We start from the raw sequence: 24,631 nt of genomic DNA, 5'->3' as shown, positions 1-24,631 counted from the left end.
GGAGGAGTAAAAGGTGTGACTAGGCTGGGCGTCGCTAGCGTTTCCACAGATTTGACTGGATGTATTCTGTATGTGTGTGATGCTGGGTATCGCCCATGCTAGGTGGGTGTTCTACCTCTAAGTTGTATCTCTGGCTAGAATAGGTTTTGTTGAATATAATAATTGCATCAACTCCTCCTTATACCAGTTTCCTCATGTGTCACAGGAGGGTAATAACATCTACCACGACAAGATTGGTTTTGTCCATGTTGATCTTTTTTTAAAGATTTAATTTATTTTATATGAGTACACTGTTACTGTCTTCAGACACACCAGAAGAGGGCATCGGAGCCCATTGCAGAGACTTGTGAGCCACCATGTTGTTGCTGGGATTTGAACTCAGGACCTCTGGAAGTCCAATCAGTGCTCTTGGCCCCTGAGCCATCTCTTCAGCCCGTCCATGTTGATTTTTTTTTTCTTTTCTTTTTTTCAGAGTTGGGGACTGAACCCAGGGCCTTGCGCTTCCTAGGCAAGCGCTCTACCACTGAGCTAAATCCCCAACCCCCCATGTTGATTTTTAATTGTTAAATTTTTTTTTAATGTTTAAAAGTTTTAAATTTATTTTAGCTTGGTGGTGATGGCTCATGCCTTTCATCCTAGCACCTGGGAGGCAGAGGGAGGTGAATCTCTGAGTTCAAGGCCAGCCTGGTCTACAGAGTGAGTTCCAAACAGCCAGGGTTACACAGAGAAACCCTGTCTCAAAAAGACCAAATGAAACAAACAAATACATAAGGGAATAAAATTTAAAAATAAAAATGATTTTTTTTCTGTTTTTAAAAAGAGATTTATTTAATTTTATCTGTTTGCTTTGCCTGTGTATGTGTCTGTGCACCAGTTGTGTTCCTGGTGCCTGTGGAGACCGGGCTATGGTAACTCTGGACCCAGGTCGTCTGCAAGAGCAGCACTGCCAGCTCTTCAGTCCCTAGAAATAAATCTTTTTTTAAAAAAGCTTATAAAAAGAAAAAGTAAAAGTAAAAAAAGGAAGAAGTCAAAACAAACGTACCCTGGTGGTACATACTGCTAGTCAGCACTTGGGAAGGAGAAGCTGGAGGACCTGGATTCAAGGCCAGCGTCTGCTACGAAGTAAGCTCTAAGCAGATGTGTTTTATATGCAACCCTGTTTAAAAAAAGAAGACCCTTGCTTAGGTCTGAGGGTCCAGTTCTATGATCCAAGTTAAATATCTTTTTTCTTTTCAAAATACTTACTTATTTATTTATATTACGTGTATATCTGAGTGTATGCATGTGTACCAAATGACTGCAGAGGCCAAAAAAGTCTGTTGGATCTCCTAAAACTGGAGTTACGGTGAACCATGCAGTCTGGGTGCTGGGAGCTGAGCCTGGATCCCTCTCAGGTGCTCTGAACTCCTGAACCAGCTCACAAGGCTAACATCCTTTGCTATTTGTCAATAGCTGAAAATAGCCCCGCCCCCTCCCAGCTGCCCACCGAACCCAGGGCCTGGTGCTTGCTAGGCAAGTGCTCTACCACTGAGCTAAATCCCCAACCCCTGAAAATAGCGTTTAATTTTTGTGAGGTCAAAGTTTTTTCTTGTTATTAGTCATATTTTATGTATTTTTTTCTTTTGGGGGCAGGGTCTCCCTATGTAGCCCTCCCTAGCCTGGAACTCACAGAGATATGCCTGCTGAGTGCTGGCATTAAATGAGTGTGCCTCCGTGCAGGCCTTTGTTTTTATGAATTTGTTTCTTCATGGTCTTCCCTCCTTCCCTCTCGAGATGGGGCCCATGTAGTCCCAGGTGGCTTCAAACTCACGATTTAACTGAGGTAACTTTGAACCCTTGATCCTCCTGCCTCCACCCATATAGTTTTTGTTTTATTTCTGAAAGTCTCACCATGTAATCCTAGCCTGCATAGTTTGAAACTCATCATGTAGACCATGTAAGCCCTGAACTCTTGAGTTCTTGGCAACCCTGTCTGCCTCTCTAGTGCTAGAATTATAGGTGTGTGCCACCACACCCACATACTAGCTTCTTTATATATTTTTGTGGAGTTTCACGTCACTGAAAATAAAACAGATAAAGGGCCTTGAAATATAAAAGAAAAGGGGTGGGGACATCCTCAGCGGGAGGAATTGGATGAGGAACTGTTGAAGGGTGGACCAGGAGGGAGATGATGACAGGATTGTAAAAAAAAAAGATTAAAGATAATTAAAATGTGTGTGTGTGTGTGTGTGTGTGTGTGTGTGTGTGTGTGTGTGTATAGTAGCACACACCTTTTACTCCAGTACTTGGGAGGCAGAGACAAATGGATCTCTGTGAGTTCAAAGGCAATCTGGTTTACATAGTGAGTTCTAGGACAGCCAGAGCTGCATAGCAAGACCTTGTCTTAGGAAAAAATACTGTATATATTTTCATACATATAAACGTACATATGCATATATATGAAAATGGTTAATAAAGCTTGGCTTAAAAATAAAAGGTGGGGGGGTTGGGGATTTAGCTCAGTGGTAGAGCCCTTGCCTAGGAAGCGCAAGGCCCTGGGTTCGGTCCCCAGCTCCGAAAAAAAGAACCAAAAAAATAAATAAATAAAAAAAAGGTGGGGCCAGGGGCTGGTGGTGGCCATCTTTATAGCTGAGAAGACAGGTGGGAGATCTCTGACAGCTAAAGGGTAGGCAGATCTACATATCAACTTCCAGGCCAGCTAGGTCAGCACAGTGAGAGCCTGGCTCAAGAACACCAGTAAAACAATTAAGGGCAGTGCAGCTGTGGGCTCCGTGGAGGAAAAAGATTCCAGGCAATCCGGAGGTCAGGATTTCACTCGTGAGACCACCTGGCAAGCCGTCACTTTCCTTATTGTTGTATTGGGTTTTGGAGGGGAGGAGTGTTTAGTTATGTTCTCATTCTGTAGCCTAGTCTAGTCCAGCGCTTCCGATTTTCTTGCCCCAGTGTCCTGACGGCTGGGGATCCAGATGTGAGGCCTTCATGTCTAGCTCGTTGTATGTTTTAAATACGAGAGCTGGGGTAATGAGCATGTGGTCTGGGGTGTGCATAGGTAGGCAGTTGGGAAGATGGACCAACAGGGATGAATGTTCCCTCACTGCCCAAGTTCAATCCGGAAAACCAGACTATCCCTGGCAGGTATAGGTGTGGGACTGGCTCCGCCCAGCAGGTGGCAGCACAACCGCAGAAATCCCGGATTCCGTACTGAGGTAGTTGGAGTCCGGCGAACTCCCCTGGGAGATGCTGACCACCTGCCTCTGAAGGTCCTTATTTAGCTCACTTGAGTGCAGAGGTGGTGTTAGTTTTCTCTGAGAAGCCAGGAAGCCAGAGTGCTGAGCTGCTCCCCCTGGAGTTTAAGCAGCAGGCAACCTGTTCAGAACACAAGTGAGATGCAGAGACCTCAGAAGCAGAGTGGGGTTCTGTGATTCTGTACCACCTTTTCCTGGAAACGTCTAAGCAGGCCATATGTGAAAGAACCTCTGCCAGCTTTGGTTCACTTATTTTTGTGTTTTACCTGCAGGCATGTCTGTGCATGTGCATGCAGTATCTCTAGAGGCCAGAAGAGGGCACCAGATCCCCTGGAGTTAAAAGTTGCAGCCAAGTAACCACTTGGCTGCTCGGAAGTGAGCCCAGTTCATTATAAGAGCAGCAACTGCTCCTGACCACTGAACCATTTCTCCAGGCCCTGCTTTTTAATTTTGCAAATAGAAGAAATGCTAGAGTTTGACCTGGTGGTAGGTGGGTGTAGTTGTAGCACTTGGGAGGCTGTGCAGGAACAGGGTACATTTAAGGTCAGCCTGGACTACACAGTAAATTCAGTTAGCTTGGTTTTACATCACATCAAATCATTGTTGGAATCCCACCCCTTTTGTGCCTACGATTCCCCCTACCCCACCCATCCACGCCCATCCATTTAGAAATAGTTTTTTGGGTATTTTTGTTTTCTGGGTTTTTTTGGTTTTTTGTTTTTTGCTTTTTGTTTTTGTTTTTTTTTTTTTTTGAGACAAAGTCTGTAGAGCTCACCTTGTACCCCAGTGTTGTCTCAAACAGCCTGTCTGCCTCATCCTCCCAGCGTGGGTTACAGGCCTTGTCGCTCCTCATCACTTTCTCAGAGTGCTTCTGATGCTCTGAGGAAAAAGCGCTGTGTGCCTGACCAGGAGTCAGTAACTGTTCGAGTTAATTGCTTTCATTGTTAAACCCAAGCTGGGCAGTGGTGGGCACACTTTTGATCCCAGCACTTGTGAGGCAGGAGCAGGTGGATCTCTGAGTCTAAGGCCAGCCTGGTCTACAGAGTGAGTTCCAGGACAGCCAGGGCTACACAGAGAAACCCTGTCTTGAACAACAAAAAAAAGGAAAAACAGACCAACCCTAGAATGTTACTGTATACATAGTTTTGAGTACTGATTTTTCTCTTATTTTTTAAGCTGGATGTAATCACCTTTAGTCTCAGGGCTCAGGAGGCAGAGGGTCTGTGTGGGTTCCAGGCCAGCCAGAGCTATGTAGAGAGAACTTGTCCCCCAAAAAATGAATTTAAAATGGTATTTATTGTGTGTTGTGTGTAGGAGTACATATGTATATGTGCTATGGTGTGGTTGTGACGATTGGAGGGCGACCTGTAGGAATTGGTTCTCTCTTTCCACTTGTGGTTCCAGGGATTGAACTCAGAATGTCTGACTTGACAGCAAGTGCCCTCACCCACTGAGTCATCTCTCCAGCCCCCAGCCCCCAGCCCCTTGCTCCCAGCCCCTATAGTGGTTACTTTGTTTTGTTTTGATTTCAAGATGTCGCCCAGGCTGGCTTACAACGCATTAGATATAGCCCAGGACAATCTTGACCTCCTGACCTCCTGCTTCTGCTTCCTGGGAGCTGGGTTTATGGGCACGTGCTACCATAACACCCGGCCACTGTCGTGTTTTTAATGGGCACCCCCGAGGTAGAGGTTTGGGTAGTTCTACTAACTGTTGTCGCATTGAGCTTCTTTATATATTTAGTCGTTCCTCCCAAGTTTAAATTCTTAGGCTGTCAGAGGGAAAGTATATTTTAAAATGTAACAGATAAGGTCGCCAAGATGGGTCAGTGAGTAAAGGCACCTCACCAGACCACCTGAGTCATCCTGGGAACCCGCATGGTGGAAGAAAAGAACCAACCAACCCCACATGCTGTCTTCTGATTTCCACCTGCACACTGTGGCATGCAAGCACACGCAAGCACACGCAAGAACACGAGGTAAATAACAGTAAAGAAGTGTGGATAGCAAAACTTAGCAGCTACAGTTTCTGTCAGGAGGTTGCTGCAGCTTCCGTGCCCACAAGAGTGAGACCAGGATCAAGTGCGGAGACTGCTGGATGTCAGTGGCAGCCCCTCCATGGCCTTTGCCTTCTTTATTTCAAATGTCATGGGGGCTGTGGAAAGGGAGCCACAGGATCGTTTAGGTGGCACAGATCAATCATTACATCGCTTAGGTTTCTTTCCCTTGTCCCTCAGGGAGGGTGACTGATTCTGTTTCCTTGACTCTTCTAGGTGAAGAAGGCCTACAGGCAAAAAGCACTCTCCTGCCACCCAGACAAAAATCCAGATAACCCCAGAGCAGGTGAGACTCTCAGGACCTGGGGAGGAACTCCCCTGAGCTCCCCTGAACTCGGCTCTGTGTGACTGTGCTGTGGGTGTAGACACACGTGACCTGCCTCTCGTGGTGAAGGGCTTGGCTTCAGATGGTGGGGGTATCCCGTCGGTTGTGAGTGCACTTGCCATTCGCTGTTGGCCTGCTGTGTGTCGGATTGGCCTCTTTGAAGAATCCCACTGAGGAAGCACAGCATCGCCACATCCAACTCCATTTCTTCCTTTCTTGTCCTTGTGTGTAGCTGAACTCTTCCACCAACTGTCCCAGGCCTTGGCGGTACTGACTGATGCTGCAGCCAGGGTAAGTACCACGGTCTTTAACTGGCTGTCCCCAGGCACTAGAGACTGCTGCTGCCAGAATGGACCTAATTTTGTGAATCTCAGAAGCTAAGAGGGAGGTGGGGGTGGGGGTGGGCAGGGCAGGCTTCACCTGCTCTAGGATACGAGAAATCCGACAACTCTGGGTTGGGGCAGGGGCCAGGAAAATGCCTGGAGCTTTGCCCTTTTTCTTTGGCTGACTCTACTCTATTTTGTTTGTTTTGTTTTTGTTTTCTGGTCAGGCTGCATATGACAAGGTGAGGAAAGCCAGGAAGCAGGCCGCAGAGAGGACCCAGAGACTTGATGAGAAAAGGAAGAAAGTGAAGCTTGGTAGGTGACCTTGCCAGGCTGGCTGGCCTCTGGCTTCCCTTGCTGCTGTGAGTCTCCCTTACCTTGATTTTTAGAGCCTTTCCCAGGTCCTGGCAAAATTGTTTGGCAAAACTGGGTCCTAGAGGCACTCTCAGAAATGCTAGCAGTTTACTAGATTTATTACTAAAGTTAAGCCACTTAGGCTGGAGGTGTGGCCCACGAAGAGGGCCCAGGTCTGACTCCTAGCCCCCAGCCATCTGTAACTCAGTTCCGGGGATCTGGTACTGTCTTCCGACTTCTGTAGGTACCAGGCATGCAGATAGAGCATGCAGACAGAACACCCGTGCACACCGAAGTAACAATAGACATATCTCTAAAGTCCAGACGCTTGCCAGAGTGGGGCCCTACCTGAGCGTGGTGAAGTCAGTGTTCTGACCTCCAGTGGAGGCGCCCCCTTTTCTACTCAGTCCAGCCCCTGCCTACCCACCCTGTACTCTGGGACGCTTCTCCAGAGCCCCAAGGGAGCCAAGTAGAGTTGAACTCCTTTTTTAAGATTGATTTTATTTATATGAGTACACGATAGCTATCTTCAGACACACCAGAAGAGGCAAAGGGAGGGAACTTCCAGGTGAATCAGGTAGGCAGAGAGGAGAGTGAGTCCCAGGCCCGAGAGAAAGGTTTGTTACAACAGTTGACCTGGCAGTCTTCTGTGGGGCTGTGGACTATGCCAGCAGCAGTCTCCTGTCTGAGGAGAGGCCACCAGAACTCGGGCCACAGTGAAGCTTGGCAGAGGAGAGTGAGGAAGGGACACAGTGACAACTTGAGTTCAGTGATGGGAGATGAACTGAGGCACGGCCCAGGCTGCAGTGCAGTGCCAAACCACAGTGACAGGGCAAGCAGCTCCACCCACAGGCAGTTCTGACACAAGGCCCTGTGCCTGCCGTTGGCACAGCACGAACCTGTGTACTCTGTTCACTCCATGGACAGAACCTGCTTGGTCAGCGTGAGCTGTTTTAAACCCCTGTGGCTGCTTGGCTGGAGCCCGTGTCTCTTCTGTGTATGTCCCTTTGCAGTGAAAAGTAGCTGGGGATGTTTGGGCACAGCAAGAGATAGGGGGGCTGCTGTATGGTGCCCATCCTGTTTGAGGTGCTGGGAAAACAGCCAGAGCTGGGGTGGGCTGAGGCCATAATTGACATGAGACTAGAAATTGGTCCACTCAACCCTTGCGCCTAGACCTGGAAGCCAGGGAGCGGCAGGCCCAGGCCCAGGGTACTGAGGAAGAGGAGGAGAGCAGGAACACCACCACACTAGAGCAGGAGGTAAGCATCCAGACGCCCCGGCCTGAGGGTGGGTAGCTGGTGTGTGGGGAGAGCGTGCTCGCTGTCTCTTCTGTGGGAGCTGGGTGATTTGTCCCACCCGCAGGTTGCTGAGCCCTAGCCTGCAGGTGGAGCCTCTCAGGGACCTTTACAAGGTGAGCCAACCTGGAACTGGGTCTGCCCAGAATTGTCACCCCTCCGCCTCCTGCTCTGCAGATTGCTCGCCTTCGAGAAGAGGGTTCCCGTCAACTGGAAGAGCAGCAAAGGCTGATCCAGGAGCAGATCCGCCAGGACCGTGAACAGAGGATGAGAGGTGAGAGGAGTGCACTTATCTGGTGGTACTGAGTGGCCTCTCAGTTGAAGTTGGCTGCTTCATGGAGTGGCTATGGAGGCTCCACCTACCCGACCCTGTGGATACCCATGGTGTTCCACAGCACCCTATGTAGCACACCGATTTGTAGGAGCCCTTGTGCTTTTTACAGGTCTCGGTTCCAGAGCAGATCTGGAGGGGATGTTGGCTATTTGTTTTGCTAATTTATTGGGTTCTTATACCTGTCACCCTTCCCACCCTTATCCAGCCTAATCCCTCCCAACCCCTAACACTGGGTAGGAGAGAAAGGTTAGAGGGGAAAGGGGCACAGTCTTCCATAGGCTAATTCCTGCTGATTATGAACATTGTGTTCCGTGGGGCAAGTCAATCTTCCTCATCAGGACATCTCCAACTTCTGGTCAAACAACAACCAGAAGCAGCAGGGGGAGCAGCAGCCTCCACCTCATGCCTTGTGGGGCTCTCCAGAGTCCCCAGAATTAAACTGTCTGCAGCTGGCAAGCATCACACCCCTGCTAATACACAGGCAAGTCAGTCACTTGCTGTGAGGCAGCCTCTTGTCCCACACCTGGGATTTAAACAAAAACATATTCACATACCATAACTGGGTTTTTAAAGAAACCAAAAATTCCCACTATATTAACCCCTTTTAATCCAAAAAAAAAATAACCTTTTCTCTAACATCAATAAACTATATACAATAAGAACAATTATGAGAACTATCAATTAAGAATTATATTTATGCTCTTGCTTCTCTGCTCTCTTTCCCTCTTCCCTGTCCCTTCTCTCTATCTACCCACCCCCTTCCCTCCACGTGCTCATGGCCGGCCTCTCCTCTCTCTTCTTCACTCATTAAACCTCTTCACATGGGGAAAAAAAAAGGAAAAAAAAGAATTATATTTACAATGTTCAGTACATATTTACTTGGCAACCTTGGAGAAAGTACCCCACTATCTGTCCTATCCTGGTGAGTTTAGACCCTAGAACATTTTATTAGATCCTGTTCAACATAAGATTTTTAATGTCTTTAATAAGGAAAACTGTAAGACTATAACTAGCCCCATCAGAGACTGAGTAAACGGACGTGCAGAGAGCGCAGCTTTCAAAGCTGTAGACATGACAGAGACTGCTGCCTGCCTGCACAGTCACCCAGGGTTCCTCTGTGTCACTGGGGCATCCATCTTCGGCCAATAGGCACAGAAGATTGACATACTTTTCTGCAAAGCAAGAATTTTGAAGGACTAGCCTACCTTGTCTCTGCAAAGTTAGGCAGTCAACTTTCCAGTGCCCTGCTTGTCCACAGTTTGGACAGCATGCTGTCATCAGTTAAGGTAAGGGCAGTTTTTTGCCCAGTGGCCATCTATGCCACAAATGAAGCAAACTCCAGGTGGAGATTCTTCAATGAACATTATCTTCTTTGAAATAGATTGGGGTGCTGCCAGGGTCTCTCTGTCAGAAAAACCTTTTATTATGAAAACAGCTTAAATGCCATATTCTGTAATTCTCTGAAGTATTTAGACCATCTATCTATCTCTATCTATCATCTATCTATCTTCTATCTATCTAATATCTGAACAAACAATGCTCGTTTCTAGCTGTTTACTATCAGCTAAACTTTGAAAACATCTACAAGAGACTAAATAAAGCTTATTTCCATAATTAAGTAAACTAGTAAGTACCTAACAAGACTACAAGCAAGATTATTTATAGGTGACTAACTACTAACTTGCTAACTATCCTAAACAGTTTGGTAGGTTTAGTTATCTACCTTGTATCCTACCATCCTGTATCCCCTACTCCTTTTTAAAATATCCTATTATCAGGCTGGAGAGATGGCTCAGCGGTTAAGAGCACCCGACTGCTCTTCCAGAGGTCATGTGTTCAATTCCCAGCAACCACATGGTGGCTCACAACCATCTGTAAAGGGATCTGGTGCCCTCTTCTGGTGTGTCTGAAGACAGCTACAGTGTACTTATATAGAATAAATCTTAAATAAATAAATAAATAAATAAATAATATCCTGTTATCATCCCCTTTCCCTTCATTCCCTCAACAGGGAAAGGCCTTGGGGTACCTGGCCTCAGGAACTGAGTGGTCTGTGTCTGCCTCTGACCTCTAGGGCGTGTTCCTAGTTTTTCGTTTGCGAGAGCGAACAGGCAACCTTCATGAAGTGGCTGAGAGGCAATGGGGTGGATAGCATGGAGCTTCCCCACAAGACCCTTTACCAGGACAGGGGAGGCATCCCCCTTGGACATGAAGAGCCTTCATAGGCCAGTCCTCCAGCTTTGTGAGACCTTGAACTCCAAAATTTTACTTTTCTTCTTTTCCCAATATTTTCAGGAAGAACAGAAAATACAGAAGGCAAAGGAACCCCCAAACTAAAGGTGAGTCTGCAGTATCTGTGATCACAGTCTGACAGCTCAGCGAGAGCAAGAGTTTCCCTGGATAACTACCCATCCTTCCATCATCCTGGGCCCAGACCCTAGGGCTGCTTCTCAGAGCTTGCCACACCAGTGGCTGTAACATCGGCAGGTGTGGGCAAGGCGACCTCCAAGCCGTTTGAGGCGGTACCTAGAGTACACAGTGCCAATAAGACCGGTCAGGCTGCTGCCCTGTGTCCACAGGGAACGTGGCCTGGGCGGGCCTAAATTACCAGACCCTGGAGAGCAGCAGGTCTGCCTAGAGTGTGGGGCTCACTTGTGTGGTCCGGTGTGCTTGATGCTGATGTTGTCTTTGCAGCTGAAGTGGAAGTGCAAGAAGGAGGATGAGTCCCAGGGTGGCTACTCCAGAGACGTCCTCCTGAGGCTTTTACAGAAGGTATGCTCCAGGACATCACCACCTCCCGCCTCTTAGCTGAGGCAGCCCAATACCCTGAACTCCACCTTCTCTTGCCTGTCTCCTAACCATGGATGGATGACTGGTCCCCTAGGCCAGTTCTCCCATCATTTGTAATTATATGTCAGCTCTCCTTCCCTGCCTCAGCCTAGCCCTTACCTTGAAGCCCAAGGTTTAGCTGGCTGTGCTGGGGAGAGGAGGTGGCTGTCGGACACCCTCTGCTTTGAGAGGTTGAGACCACTGCTGTGCTGTGTGCTGGCCTAGGTCTCTCAGCTGAGCTGTGTGCTGGCCTAGGTCTCTCAGCTGAGCTGTGTGCTGAGCTGTGTGCTGGCCTAGGTCTCTCAGCTGAGCTGTGTGCTGGCCTAGGTCTCTCAGCTGAGCTGTGTGCTGGCCTAGGTCTCTCAGCTGAGCTGTGTGCTGGCCTAGGTCTCTCAGCTGAGCTGTGTGCTGGCCTAGGTCTCTCAGCTGAGCTGTGTGCTGGCCTAGGTCTCTCAGCTGAGCTGTGTGCTGGCCTAGCTCTCTCAGCTGAGCTGTGTGCTGGCCAGGTCTCTCAGCTGAGCTGTGTGCTGGCCTGGAGTCTCTCTCAGCTGCTGTGTGCTGGCCTAGGTCTCTCAGCTGAGCTGTGTGCTGGCCTAGGTCTCTCAGCTGAGCTGTGTGCTGGCCTAGGTCTCTCAGCTGAGCTGTGTGCTGGCCTAGGTCTCTCAGCTGAGCTGTGTGCTGGCCTAGGTCTCTCAGCTGAGCTGTGTGCTGGCCTAGGTCTCAGTGCTCTGCCCAGTGCTCTGCCCATCTCTCCCTGTCCTATGTACCACGGGGAAAGGAAAACAACTTACTTTCCTCTCCAATCTTGCTCCAAGGTTGCGTTGTAGTCTAATGGGCCATGCTGTATGTCCATTTACACTTACTATGGCTCTCTTGTTCCCACAGTATGGGGAGGTTCTCAACTTGGTACTTTCCAAAAGAAGGCAGGCACGCCATAGTGGAGGTTGCAACTGTCAGAGGCGGTGAGTGCTGTATGGGGCTTGGGGGCCACTGACAGTCCCATCATTCTGAGCAGGGTCCCAGTTTCATGGGTCCTCCTAATTGGGTGACCACACTGCCACTGGATCGTTAGGCCAGCTCAAGAGTTGAATCTCCCCAGAGGTCCCCTGGTTTCAGGATTGGATGGGAAAATGCCCTGGCTGCCTCCACCCCGCACCTTCCACTCCGCACCAGCGTGGCCTCCTCACCCTGAGTGTTCTTTGTGTTTTCAAATCAGAAGGTGCATCTCCTCTCTCCCACCAGGGTCAGAACTTCAGCATACCAGTGATTGCAGGTCGCTGAAGTCGCCCAGATCTGCTTGGAGGGTTAGAACGTTGGTTTAGTTTTTCTGCGGGCTAGAAAGAGCCCCTTAAACCTGGCTTGGATGGGACAGAGACTGGATACTCTGTTTGGCAGGAGCTGGCCGTCAGAAATGAAGTGGGCCTGGCTGACAACCCTCTGAAGGTTTCCTGGTTGGAGGGACAGCCCCAGGGCACAGTGGACCCCAGCCCCCCAGGACTGTCGAAGGTAAAAAGCCAGGAGTCACCCAGCTGGGCCTGCTTGGGGTTTGGGCCTTCTTTTGCTCCATCCTCATGCTCTTTCTTCCCATGTCTGGATACGAGTAGAATGGGGTGGGGGTGGGGATGGGTTCACCAGCTCAGGCAGGAGGCGGATTCTCTGTTCATGCCTTTTCTCTCTGGGCACCCGAGGACCCTATCCTACCTTATCCACCCCCTCCGTTGGCCTTTGCTTACCGTTCACATGTATCTCCTGTTGGAGCCCCCAACCACTAAGGGCTTTTGTTTGTTCCTGGCCATGGTGTAAAGGATTTCAGGAGACCCAGTGCTGGGGAAGAGGCAGAAGGCAGGCAGCCAGAGCAGTGGTGTTTTCCCACACTTCTGTTTTTCAGCTGTGCCTCCATCTTCCCACTCACAAACTGACTCAAGAAATAACATTGAGTCCCATGTTGAACCTAGGGTGCTATATTTGGAACCCCACTTGTGGTGAAGTGCTAACTTTCTAGCAACTGTGGGCCTGGGGCTGCCCCCCAGTCCTTAGAACACCATGACTTGTTCTCTCTGTCCTTCTTGGTCCAATTTTTTAGCCTGACTGCAGAGGTTGGGGCATGAGTTCCTGTTGGAGAGATGATTGTTTTGGGGGCAGGAGCTCCTCTGAAACAGCCTGGGTACCTGTCAGCATGTCCACAGCTTCCCAGAGCTTTCAGGATCCCTGCCTGAGAGATTGGAACCTTTGGGAAGGGTGTCAGCCTTGGCTACTTTTCTGTTGCTATGACCGTTTTGTCACCAGGACCATGGCAATTTAGAAAGCATTTAATTTGGGGGTTATGGTTCCAGAGGGGTAGAGTCCATTATCGTTACTGTAGGGAGCATGGCAGCAGGCAGGTAGGCAGGACACCTGAATAGTAGCTGAGAGCTTACAAACTGAAGTAACAACCACAGGGCAGGGCAGGGAGAGAGCTAACTGGACTTCAGAGCCTGGCCTGGAATGACACATCTCCTCTAACAAGGCTCCACCTGCTAATCCTCCCCAAAAAGTTCCACCAACTGGGGACCAGGCATTCAAACACATGAATCTGTGGCGGCCATTCTCATTCAGTGTCCCAGGTCCTGGAGGAGGAGGAGGAACAGGAAGTGGTGTGGGTGAGCTCAGGATCCTGTAGCTGTCTTTGCTCTTTGTAGGTTCTTTCTTCTATCCTTCTCCAGCCCTTTCCTTCCACCTGCTCAACCCTCTAACACTAGATAGAGGAAGGAAGGATAGAGAGGGGAGGAGCGAGATCCCTGACTAGGGCACCAGGAAGCTTCATCAGTCAGGACATCTCTCACTGCTGTTTCCTCTTTGCACACGATTGCTTAACAAACTACCCTGCCTCTCAAGGCCCTGCCATTTATACTCTCTCTGAAAAGGCTCCCGAATTTCAAATGTCACAGGATTGTAGAAACTGTCTGCAGCTGGCAGAACCACACCCCTGCTGAGCTCGAGGCAAAGCATAGTCAGCTGCTGTGGGCGATCTGGAGCAGCCCCCCTCCATGTTAACGTGGGATTAACATGAAAACATTCATATTGCCGTGCTTGTTTCTAAATAAACCAAAGTTCTAGCTTCAAAGAAGCCTCGTTCCCCACTAGTAAGTTTCAGCATTTCACATCAAAGATCACACTCTGTAGGTCAAATTAGAAAAACCTTTATTGGTTGCCTCCTGTTTCCAGAGGAGGCTTGAATCTGGGCGCCTCTGCACGAGAGCAGGAAAGAGATGTCACAGACGTGGGTTTGCGAGGCAGTGTGTGTCACGGCTTCCTTTACCCTTCTTTCACACTTGAGTGGCCTGAAGGCCAGACCCACATGGTCCAGTGCTTCTGGGCTCTAAATTCAGATCTGACTAAGCCACAGGGCAGGGTAGCAGCACAGTTCATAGCTTTAGCCTGTTTTAGGCAAAGCCTCCCCCCCTCCCCCCGGCCTGTGGAGGGTTGTGGAGCCTCTTGGTGGTGCATTGTCCTTTCCCTGGTGAGGTTCTCCTCTCTACTGTCCCTGCAGCCTTTCCCAGAGGCTCCCGTCCACAGTGCCTGTGGAAGTCCCCAGAGCTCTCCTTTGCAACTGCCGGTTCCAGGAGCTTCTTCCTCGAGCTCTGGGATCGCTCACAGATCTGTGGGCAGCTTGAGTCTCGTGCTCTGTTTGCTAATGATGTTGGGCCTTTCCCCTGCATTTTCCTCTGCCTACCTCTCCTGCTCTGTCAGCCCCTCCCGCACTTGCAGCCCAAGGCTGGCATTTTTTTTTTCCTTACCCATGCTTCTGATGGTTACACTGTGTCTGGCCAGCACCATCCAGTGGACGCTGGTTTAACAGTGTCAGTGTTTATGCTCTGTCATTCAGTACAGTAGCTGTCAGTCAGGTGTGGCTGTTGATGTAAAATGTGCTTAAGTGGGCTGGAAAGATGGCTCAGCAATTAAGAACATTTACTGTGGGGTTGGGGATTTAGCTCAGTGGTAGAGCGCTTGCCTAGGAAGCGCAAGTCCCTGGGTTCGGTCCCCAGCTCCGAAAAAAAGAACCCCCCCCCCAAAAAAAAAGAACATCTACTGTTCTTCTAGAGGCCCTGAGTTCAATTCCTAGCACCCACATCAGGTAGCTCACAACTACTTGTAACTCTAGCTCCAGGAGCATTTAAGTCTTTGCCCTCTGCAGGAACATGCACATACTGTGTGCATGCATGCACACACACAATTAAGAATAATCTTTAAAAACCTCTTTAAAATGTGTCTAGAGGGCTGGCATGTGGCTCTTGGTAGAGTACTTGCTTAGCATGCATGAAGCCCTAGATTTGATTCCCGGTGCCAAAAATCTGGGTGTGGTGACACACATCTGTAATCCCAGCACTTAGGAGGTGGAGGTGCAAGGATCAGAAGCTCAACCCTCACTTACATGCAAGACCTTGTCTCAAAAACAAAAATTGACTAGGATGAAAAGTAACTGAATTTTTGTTTGTGTTTGTGTCTGTACGGTGCATATGTATGAGTGTGAGTGTGTGAGTGTGTGTGTGTGTGTGTGTGTGTGTGTGAGAGAGAGAGAGAGAGAAGTGGAGGTCACAGGCTGATCTCAGGTGTCTTTCTCAGTTGTTCTCCATGTTTTATTTACTGAGGCAGGCTCTCTTGCTGGGCCTGAACTGTGCTGATTTTGTTATCTAACCAGCCAGCTGCCCCGGGATCCCTAGTTTCTGCACCCTGAGCACCAGAAGTCCAGATGGGCTAGCGCACCTACCCACTTTTTTATGCTGGTACTAGAAGTCCAAACTCAGGCCCTCCTGCTTGCACAGCAAGCACTGTATCCAGGGAGCAATCCCCCAGCCTCTGGAGCTGAATTTCCAGTTTTCTTTTCCTTCATTAAACAGTCCTGTGCAGTAAGTGGTGACTTTTCTAGCCCTGTCTCTCGGACCTCTCCACTTTCCTCTCAGTTAGACTACATCTTCCTAGACTGTCCTGCGACTTCTCTGTTGATGTGACCTTTAGAGGCTGGTCCATGCATGCCACTGTCTGCTCTGCCCAGTCTGAGTCCTACTCCCTGGCTCGCCCCTGTCTCTCCACTGACCTCTGACTAGTTCTTGTGGTTGCAGGTTGTGGCTTCCTTTTCCTGGCCTTTCCAGCTTCCTTCGGGGCTCCTGCCAGAAAGTGACTCCCATACATTCCCGGCTGGCTTTTGTCCCCTCACTCTGGGCGACTTGAAGGATTGGTCAGCAGCCAGAGGGCAGGGAGAACTGTGGCTTCTGGTCCCCACCTCTTCCTTAGTCCACATTGTACCTTCCTTCCCTGAGTCCCAGGCTCCACTCCTGGTCACCCCAGTTCTTACCCTTACCGGGTCAGAAGTGAGGCTCGCTTGGGAATTGTTCCTTTAGTATCTGTAGAACTTCTTCCAGGAGTGAAAGGCCAAGGTCCACTTTGAAGGAGAAGAAAGGGTCACTGAGATCCGGAGTAGGTGTCCTCGGGAAATGGGGAGTGTCCAAAAGGCCCTCCTCTGAGCATTGGTGGAGGGGCCCTGTCAGGGAGATTGCTGAAGGCAGGGTGGCCGAGTAGGCAGTGGTGTAGGTTGCTGGGGGCTCCAGAATGTTGGGGCAGCTGGAGCTCTCTCGGTAGAGGCGTGGGGGCTTGGGTGGGGCCAGTAGGGTGGCTCGGGGATGCTCATCCCCCCACAAGGGCAGGCGCCGGCCATCTGGCCTCCCTCGAAGTTCCCGGATGACTTCCCGGTTGCTGTACTCCTCGTGGTCACCACCAGCAGTGCTGGCCTGGCTAAGTACACTGCCCTGCCGCTGCAGCCTCCGAGGCCGCCCCAGGGTGATTCGCTTGAAAAAGGAGGCATTGCGGAAGGAACCTTTCCGCCAAGTCTCCATGGAGTTCCTGAGAGTCATCCAGTGAGTCTGGCATCTGGGAAGCCCCACAAAGGGGCTCAGCAAGTGACTTTGTGCTGGAGTTCCGAATGCCAGCAACCAGGGGGACACCCCTCAAGGGCTCGAAGCCGAGGCTGTGCGTTTCTGCTCAAGGTGGACCTTCGTCTTTGTCTTGGGTGGTGAGACAAGTCTAGCAGGAGGAAGACTTCCTCTAGATGAGAGCGCTGCAAGCTCCCACCTGGAGAAGAGCAGCTTGGTTACTTGATTGGCGGCATGTGGAAAACCCCAAAGGAAGCAAGGAAACAGCAGTACTCACGGGGCAGGACAGGAGCAGATCGGCTGAGGGAGAGCTTCTCGGTGGGCAGGGCTGGAGCCCGGCAGGGGAACCGTACTCCTTCCTTCCTCAGGCAGGCAGCAGCTGGGCCCTGCTCAAGCGCTCTCTGGTGGTCCCTGGCATGTGTCGATCTCCTGGCCAGTGTAGAGCTGTGCTCTGCCTGCCAGCATCTGGGGACTCTGATTAGTGGCTTGGCTGTTTGTGCCAGCGTGTGGTAGAGATGTGTTTTGTTTTCAGCTGACTCAGTCAGGTGGGAAGCCAGTTTCAGGCTCTGAGGTAATTGCAGCATCCACAGGCTGCGATTGGGGCAGCTGTGACCAACACCCCAGGGCAGTAGGACGCTTCAGATTCTTCTGGGACTGGTCTGGGGACAGCCCTGCTTGGTATGTCACCAGGTTACTTCCTTTCTAGTCAGTGCTCAGCCACCGTGACCTCAGCAGGCCTGCCTGGCTCCCTGGCCCCAGATGTCTCTGGGAGGAGCCCAAGGAGGTAGTACTAATTGAAAGGCAACTTTTGGAACAGTTGTTAGGGGAGAGAGAGAGGAGACCTGCTGGTGTGGGTGACTCAGCCCCCAGGCTGGGTGACAGGCCCTCATTAGCCAGGCCACAGGAATGGTGGAGAAGGATGTGGAGGGTGTGTTAACAACGGGGAACAGTCCCATGCCTGCACAGGGCTTGCTCCTCCCAAGGTGCTGGGGGCATGCCAGGGGTGACTTGAAGTTTTCTTGGAAGAGCAATACAAACTTGGGGAAGGAGCTTCCTCACAGCTGGGCATCAGAATGTCTGCTCAGCTTCCTCCTTTCTTCACCCCAGCAGAAGCCAGTGCCCCGCTGCTCCTAGGATGCCCCCGGCCTCTCTCTCTGGCTCATTTGGGGACCCTCTAATGGATGGGAGCAGGACAGGGAGGCTGCCAGGAGTTGCCAGTGGCTAGAGGGAGGGTAGGGGGTATTTCTAGTGGTGGGGGAGGTAGAGAGGGGACCAGGCTGTATATCACTTCTTCTTTATCTGCACCCCTTTACTACAAACAAGTTAGCCAGGGACAGGCAGGGCAGCCTAATTTCAGCCACTCCCAGCTTATTCCCTGGGTCACTGACTTCCAAGCCTTCTTCTGTGGGAGGGCACCAATGTGGGTGTCCCCTGTAGGACACTGTGCTTGCAAGCCCTGTCCCTCTTGCCTTCATTAGAGAGATGGGCTTCCATCTCTAATCAGCTATGGAATCACCAGTCGTATCACAGCTCCAGCTGTGCTCAGGGAGGAAATGGTCTGACTCAGCGCTGCTCTTGACAGAATGTGGGCTTGGCAGTGCAGTGCTCTGCCTGCCATAAGCTGCTTCACTTCTCACAGCCTTGGCTCCTTGGCAGCCTTCCTCCGTCCCCTGCATAGCTCGCAAGACCATAAAAGCAAGCGAGGGACCCTGCGCTATAGTGGTGTGGTCTGTGTTTTTATGAGGCAAGCTGGACTCATGCTTGCCTTTGGCTAGGTTGGGGCCCTCTGAGGTTGTGTGTGGGGCAAGGCCTCCTTCTGTACCCTCAGCAGACCATGGGGAAGTGCTCTGGTCCCTGTCCAGCAGAGCCTGGGGATCCCAGCACCACAGACATCCTATGCTGGAAACCTGCCAGGCGAGCCGTGGGTGGAGGGGAAGAGTGTCAGATAAAGGGCTGAGCGGAAATGAAGGGGTAGGGCCAGGCCCGCACATGGGGAAGTGATTGACAAGGACTGAATCAGAGCAGGATGTAGGTAGATGGTGTCCAGTGTAAAGGGAGCTTGCGGGGAGCTGAAGGGGAGTGGATGGAGAAGCAGCCTGGGGAGCACAGGCCTGCTTTCTCTGAAGGCTCCTGGAGGAGTTGGAATTCAAGATGTCTGGGTCCTTCCCTTCCTCTGCCCTTCCCTCCTTGGCTTTTAGACTTGGCTCTGTCTTGGCCCTGTACTGAGTCTGTAATCTGTAGGGTTGTGCCCTGATGTCCTAACTCCTGTCTCTTCTGTCCCCAGGGCTCAGTGCTGTCAGAAAGGGACTACGAGAGTCTGGTCATGATGCGCATGCGCCAGGCCGCCGAGCGCCAGCAGCTGATTGCCCAGATGCAGCAGGAAGATGAGGGGCGGCCCACGTAGCCCCGACTTCAGCCTTCCCACCCCACACCCTTTTGAGTCATCACCAATAAACTTTTTAAAAAAGTCTACTTTTCTTTCTCTTGGGCTGGGCTCTATCTTCGAGGGCTTCTATCTTCTTGCATGGGCGGGGATCGACCGGTAGAGAATGGCGCATCTCAGGAGTCACTGCACACAGAACTGAGGAACAACACTTGTGAGAGCCCTTTATTGGCTTGGATTAGCTGTGTAGGATCCAGGGACCATCCTCAGGGTAGCTTGCCTTCTGCACATGGCCTACAGCAAGAGGCAGGGCCAGGTCCAGCTGGGGGAAGCTGAAGGAGCCGGGGCAGGGCCTGCTGTACCCAACCAACCGCAGCAAGGTTCCTGAGGCTGTTCACAGCCCATCAGTGTTGGGCAAGGACAGGGCAGACAGTGATGCAAGATTATGGGCAGGGCACATGGCGATCCCTCCAAAGAATATATACCCTATGCACAAGTCAGCTCAAGCAGGTCATTCCTTGTGCAGACACCACACCAGCGTCTGGCCCACCCCTGTCATGCTTAACACTCGGAAGCCCCTGCATTCCAGCTTGTCCAGGACTATTCGAGGAGGGTCGTTGACGTAGTATTCATAACTGTAAAGAGACCAGGAGAGTGTCGTGAGGTAATGCGGTGAGCACCCACACAAAGCTAGTGTCTACTCAGGGCCAGGCCTGTTTGCTGGGCACTTGCCTGGTGACAGGCGAAGCCCACGGCCTCTGTTCTGTTACTTGCTACACGCTTCTTGCTTTAACAGTGTGATGAAAATACCATTACTCTTTCAGTTGACACGTGAAAACAGGCTGGTCAGCTCTGCTTGCTGTGAACAGCAGGCTCCAGGGTAGCCCTGCAGCTGCCGTGTGTTAGTCTAAGTACCCACTGGACTAGTCTGCCCTTCATGGCCCCTCTCTGGCTACCCTGAAATCCTGCAGCTGCAAAAAGGTTGGCACCTGGTTAGCATCTGATAAGCACCTAGTTAGCACCTGGTTAGCACCTGATAGCACCTGGATCCATGTGCCGTTTGCTGTCACAGAGAAAGTTTGAATTCCCTTGATTTGTAAAGAGCATGAAGCAGATAAGGGACCCTAACCCAAGCTTGGCATCTTGAAGCAAACTCTAATGGCAAGAGATAGGAGTGACTTCTCTGTGCCTTGACCAAGGGGCTGAGATCTGTTTGTCTCTTCCCTTCTTGCATTTGAGCCTCTGACAGTTCTGAACCCATTTGGTGCTTCTCCCCCAATAGTAGGGAGGGTGAGGTAGTTTGAACGAGAATGGCCCTACAGGCTCATATGTTTGAATGCTTGGTCCCTAGTTAGTGGAACTGTTTGGGAAAGGATTAGAAGGTGTGGCCTTGTTGGAGGAACTGTGTCACTGGGGATGGGCTTTTAATTTTCAAAAGGCCACTCCAGGCCCAGTGTCTGCCTTCTGTGTGTAGATTAGATGTAGACCCTCAGCTACTGAGCTGGTGCTAGGCCTGCCTGCTGCCGTGCTCCCTGCCGTTTGGTTATGGGCTCACTCAATGCAAGCCCCCAATTAGTGCTTTCTTTTTTAAGTTGTTTGATGGCTCCAATGAAAATAGCCCATAGGGTTATATTTTTGAATGCTTAGTTACTAGGGAGTGGAATTATTTGAGAATAATTACAACAGAGATTCATAACCTGTAGGTGATGACCCCCTGGGGATATCAAATGATCTTTTCACTGGGGTCTCATATCAGATATACTGCATATCAGATACCTACATTATGATTCATAACACTAGTAAAATTACAATTAATAAGTAGCAACAGAATAATTGTGGTCATCACTATATGAGGAACTGTATTAAAGGGTCTTGCATTAGGAAGGTTGAGAACTGGATTAGAAGGATTGGGAGGTGTGACCTTGGAGGAAGTGAGTCACTGGGTGTGGGCTTTGAGGTTTCAAAAGCACTTACCAGGCTTTCTCTCTGCCTTTCTCCCTCTCTGTCCCTCTCTCTCTCTCTCTCTCTCTCTCTCTCTCTCTCTCTCTCTCTCTCTCTCTCTCTCTCTCCACTGATGCCTGCAGACCATGGTATAAAGCTCTCAGCTCCTGCCCCAGCACCTGTCTGCCTGCTGCCATTTTCCCCACCATGACTGTCATGGATTAACCCTCTACCCTCTGCTTGGTCATGGGGTCTCTTCACAGCAGTAGAACCCTAATTCAGGGTGAGATGCAGAAAGGGAAGCAGTAGTGTTTAAATACAGAGATGATGTGAAAGAGCCTGAGGGAAGAGGTCAAGTACAAGGAAGCCAGGAACTCAAGAGGACCCAGGTGTCCTGCTCTACTCCTGGGGCTGGGATCCGTTACTCAGCCCGCCCTTCAAGCTTGGCTTTGTCGATGGGATCAGATTTAGGGGAGAGGACAAGGCAAGAACAGTTCATTTCCAGAGCCCCAAATCCCTGGGACAGGCTGACCCAGACTTCTACTGAGGATGAGCTGCTTTGTGAAGGAAGGCTGGGTGTTTGTGAGAAACTGTCTTTGGTAAACTCTGGGCCCTGAGGGGCACTGAGGATGAGAGCAAGCCCTCCAGTGGCTATTGCCTCTGGGCTTAGTGGCTGTGTGAAGGGAAAAGCAGAACAAGGCGCTGCCAGGGAGGGAAGAAGGTGCAGAAGGACGCTACGACTTACAAGTTGTTTCCCAGGACTCGTCTCTTGGAGGCCCCCAGCTGCTGCATCAGCTCTGGATCTGAGTGTTCATCACCCACCATGGTGGGACCCACTTCCTGCAAGGTAAGCCACAGGGGCTGCTTAGCTGGGTGCCAGGCAGGCGTGCACAGTTCCCCTCCCTGCCCGCCCCAGGGAAGCTGTAGGTGAAGGGGAGGTGGAGCACAGCTGAGAGGAGAGCACCGTGGGTCCTCTCTGACGTCCCAAAAACCTGCCCGTGGTCTCTAAACACTGCCTGCCTAGTGGTGCTTTCAAGCCAGGGGCCACCAGCCAGGTTTCCTGTGTATTGGCATCACCTGGAGAATGAAGGAAATGAGAACTTGTGTCTACATAAAAAATTGTACCCAGGTAGGTAAACTTTCCAAGTTACAATTGACCCCCAAATTAAAAACAAAACAAGAAAAAGTTCTATGTTCCTAGCACTACTCATAAAACAACACAACGCTTGTCAGGCGATGAGCACACAAGTGAAATGTGGCAAGTCTTAGCCAGGCAGTGATGGAGCACACCTCTGATCCCTGCATTCGGGAGGCAGGAGCAGGTGGATCCCTTGAGTTTGAGGCCAGCCTGGTCTACAGAGTTCCAGGACGGATGGGCCTACACAGAGAAATCCTGTCTCAAACTCCCCCACAAAACAAACAAACAAATGACAACAGCAGCAGCAAATCTCTATAATTTAAGAGAGCCATGCCTGGGACATGCCAGCAAATGGGAATCAAGGCTAGCCTCCAACACATAACAAGCTTGAGGCCAGCCTGTGCTACATGAGACATATACACACACACGTACACAAAACTTGGAAAGAATTAAAAGAATAATTATTATTTGAGGAGGAAGACAGGCGAAAGTGCTCAGCAATCCAGATTTCAATAACTGTACGGGTTTCCACTGTCCTCTGGGCATTGCCAAGATCTCTCCGGTTTCATGATGAGCCCACTACTCCCAGCTATCCCCCGGGAGCTAGATTTGTACCCACTGCTGGGCGTTGTTGAGCTGTGAGAGGCAACATCAGGTATCCTTTGGAAGGGGATTTAGGGGGACTTATAAAGCAGCCAGTACCACCTCTCTCCCACGCCCCCACCTGAGGAAACTTCACCTAGAAAAGCGTGATTCATGACTCCCCGGTGGTGCTCTCCCCAGACCGCCTGCAGCCCTCTCCACCTCTGAGTTCTCTCTGTGCGTCGGAACTAGCCCTGCCTGGAGGGGGCTACAGGTGTAGCCGCTGTGCGCGCGGCTTAGCGTGGCCATTGTCTGCCTGCGGGCCCTGGCTGCAGCACTTGTGAAGCGGGTCGTGGGTGTCCCCGCGGAACTCCCTGTCCACCCAGTCGCCTGACCCTGCCCAGTGTCCGTGCTGCTGGGGCGTGGTGGGTCGGTTGCTGCACCATCAGGAAAATCCCTCAGAATCGCTGTCGCAGTCACCCACTCCAGGTACTCACCATACGGATCTGAGTGCTGATGAGCAGGTAGGGCATGGTGAGTGGCTGGGGCAGCCCGCGACCACAGTCCCCGTTACTCCCTGCTCTGTCCGCGGGCGGCGCTTGGCGGCCGTGCGGACAACGCACGGGCCAATCAGGAGCGCGCGCCGCGGTCCCGCCGCCCCAGGGACCTGGAAGCGGGCGTGTCCCCGCGGACTCCACTAGCAGTAGTAGCCATGGCGTCCAGGGTGCCTGTTGCCCCTTTGCCCTCTTCCTGCAACACCTCCACGCTCAGGCTCCAAAGTCCGGCGGATGCCCGCCGGTTCCCTCCTGTCCCCACAACGTAGCAAAAGGAAAACTGCGCTAGGGACTAAAGGGAAGCGAGGACTGCGTGTCCTCACCAGGACCTGTCCCTTGAGAACTTGAGTGCACGAAGTTAGGCTAGACGCGAGTGTCAGGTCTTGCGCAGTCTTGCGTCCCGAGTTTGTCATTTTCAAGTGTGGCTGCTGGTCGTCGCATGCCTATGGCCCTGCATATTAAGTCCGTGCATCATCTGCGCTCTTGGCTGGGTGCCAGCCTGCTGTAAAGGCGCGGAACCCGTTCCTCCTGCGGGGAGCCTCTGGAGCACGCGCAGATCACAGGGTAACACCTGGGGCACAGGAACGTCGATCCCTGAGCCTGATACCCAAGGGAGGGCGGCGAGTTCACAACTAGCTGTTCCAACGCCTAGAAGTTGACAGTTCAACATTCTTCTGATTGGTTCCCTAAAAAGCAAAGAAGACCAAAACACCCTGGAACACGCCCCGCCCCTGGCCTGGAAACCTGAACTTCTTACCTAACTGGTCTGATTTATTTATATGATCCTCTTCCTGTCCAGTACCAGCTCTCGCACCCCAACAATTTAGCGAGAGGGATAAGACACATCTACGTTTAACAAAGAGCTCATTAAAGGCACAGAAAGGGCGGTGCTGTAATTCAGTGGTAGAGGGCAAAGGCTAAGCCTCTAAATTTAACCCCAGTACTGGGGTGGTGAAAATAAAAGCCTCATCTGGAACCTGTAAAGAACTACTCTGTGTGTGTGTGTGTGTGTGTGTGTGTGTGTGTGTGTGTGTGTGTGTGTGTGTGTGTGTGTTCCTTGGTCGGTTCCATGGCTTAGTGAGTTTAATCCCAAGCTCCATTGTAAGCCGAACTGGGAGCTAGAATAAAATAAACCCTTTCTCCTCTAAGTTGCTGGGTTTGTTGTTGTTTGTTTTGAATATTTTATCTCAGCAACAGAAAGGTAACTAAAAGAGAGAGAAAGAGAGATGAATCTGTCTCAAAATAACCACAAAAAAATATAAGCAAACAAAGGAATAAGACAAAACAAAACCCCCAAACACCCCCCCCAACAAAACGAGTAGGGAAACAGCATTGGCGATTGACTTCACTAGGCACTCCAAGGGGA

At 50.9% G+C, this 24,631-nt stretch overlaps 3 protein-coding genes across 3 annotated transcripts in view; 1 reads left to right on the top strand and 2 right to left on the bottom strand.

Annotated features, from left to right (window-relative positions):
- The window catches only part of Dnajc17 (DnaJ heat shock protein family (Hsp40) member C17), a 33,590-nt gene extending 14,456 nt beyond the window's left edge, over nucleotides 1-19,134 (top strand). The window contains 12 exon segments of the mRNA XM_032903961.1: nucleotides 5,518-5,587; nucleotides 5,859-5,917; nucleotides 6,177-6,264; nucleotides 7,477-7,562; nucleotides 7,776-7,872; nucleotides 10,228-10,271; nucleotides 10,627-10,704; nucleotides 11,647-11,687; nucleotides 11,689-11,727; nucleotide 11,777; nucleotides 12,160-12,267; nucleotides 18,952-19,134. Of these exon segments, the coding sequence (XP_032759852.1) occupies nucleotides 5,518-5,587; nucleotides 5,859-5,917; nucleotides 6,177-6,264; nucleotides 7,477-7,562; nucleotides 7,776-7,872; nucleotides 10,228-10,271; nucleotides 10,627-10,704; nucleotides 11,647-11,687; nucleotides 11,689-11,727; nucleotide 11,777; nucleotides 12,160-12,267; nucleotides 18,952-19,071 (831 nt within the window). The 3' untranslated portion in view covers nucleotides 19,072-19,134.
- C5H15orf62 (chromosome 5 C15orf62 homolog) lies at nucleotides 15,813-17,612 on the bottom strand. Its single transcript, XM_032903957.1, has one exon. The coding sequence runs from the start codon at nucleotides 16,647-16,649 to the stop codon at nucleotides 16,104-16,106; it is 546 nt and encodes a 181-aa protein (XP_032759848.1). The 5' UTR covers nucleotides 16,650-17,612; the 3' UTR covers nucleotides 15,813-16,103.
- A 115-nt stretch (nucleotides 19,135-19,249) lies between the features above and the next one.
- On the bottom strand, nucleotides 19,250-23,807 carry Gchfr (GTP cyclohydrolase I feedback regulator). The gene is made up of 3 exons (XM_032903960.1): nucleotides 23,209-23,807; nucleotides 21,737-21,831; nucleotides 19,250-19,685 (listed from the first exon to the last, which is right to left on the bottom strand). The coding sequence occupies exons 1-3, from the start codon at nucleotides 23,242-23,244 to the stop codon at nucleotides 19,562-19,564; spliced, it is 255 nt and encodes an 84-aa protein (XP_032759851.1). The 5' UTR covers nucleotides 23,245-23,807; the 3' UTR covers nucleotides 19,250-19,561.
- Nucleotides 23,808-24,631: the final 824 nt, after the last annotated feature.

The sequence above is a fragment of the Rattus rattus genome, chromosome 5, assembly GCF_011064425.1.
Source record: "Rattus rattus isolate New Zealand chromosome 5, Rrattus_CSIRO_v1, whole genome shotgun sequence".
Classification (NCBI taxonomy): Eukaryota; Metazoa; Chordata; class Mammalia; order Rodentia; family Muridae; genus Rattus; species Rattus rattus.
The sequence above is the reverse complement of the archived record's forward strand: the minus strand, read 5'-3'. Positions and strand labels throughout refer to the sequence as shown.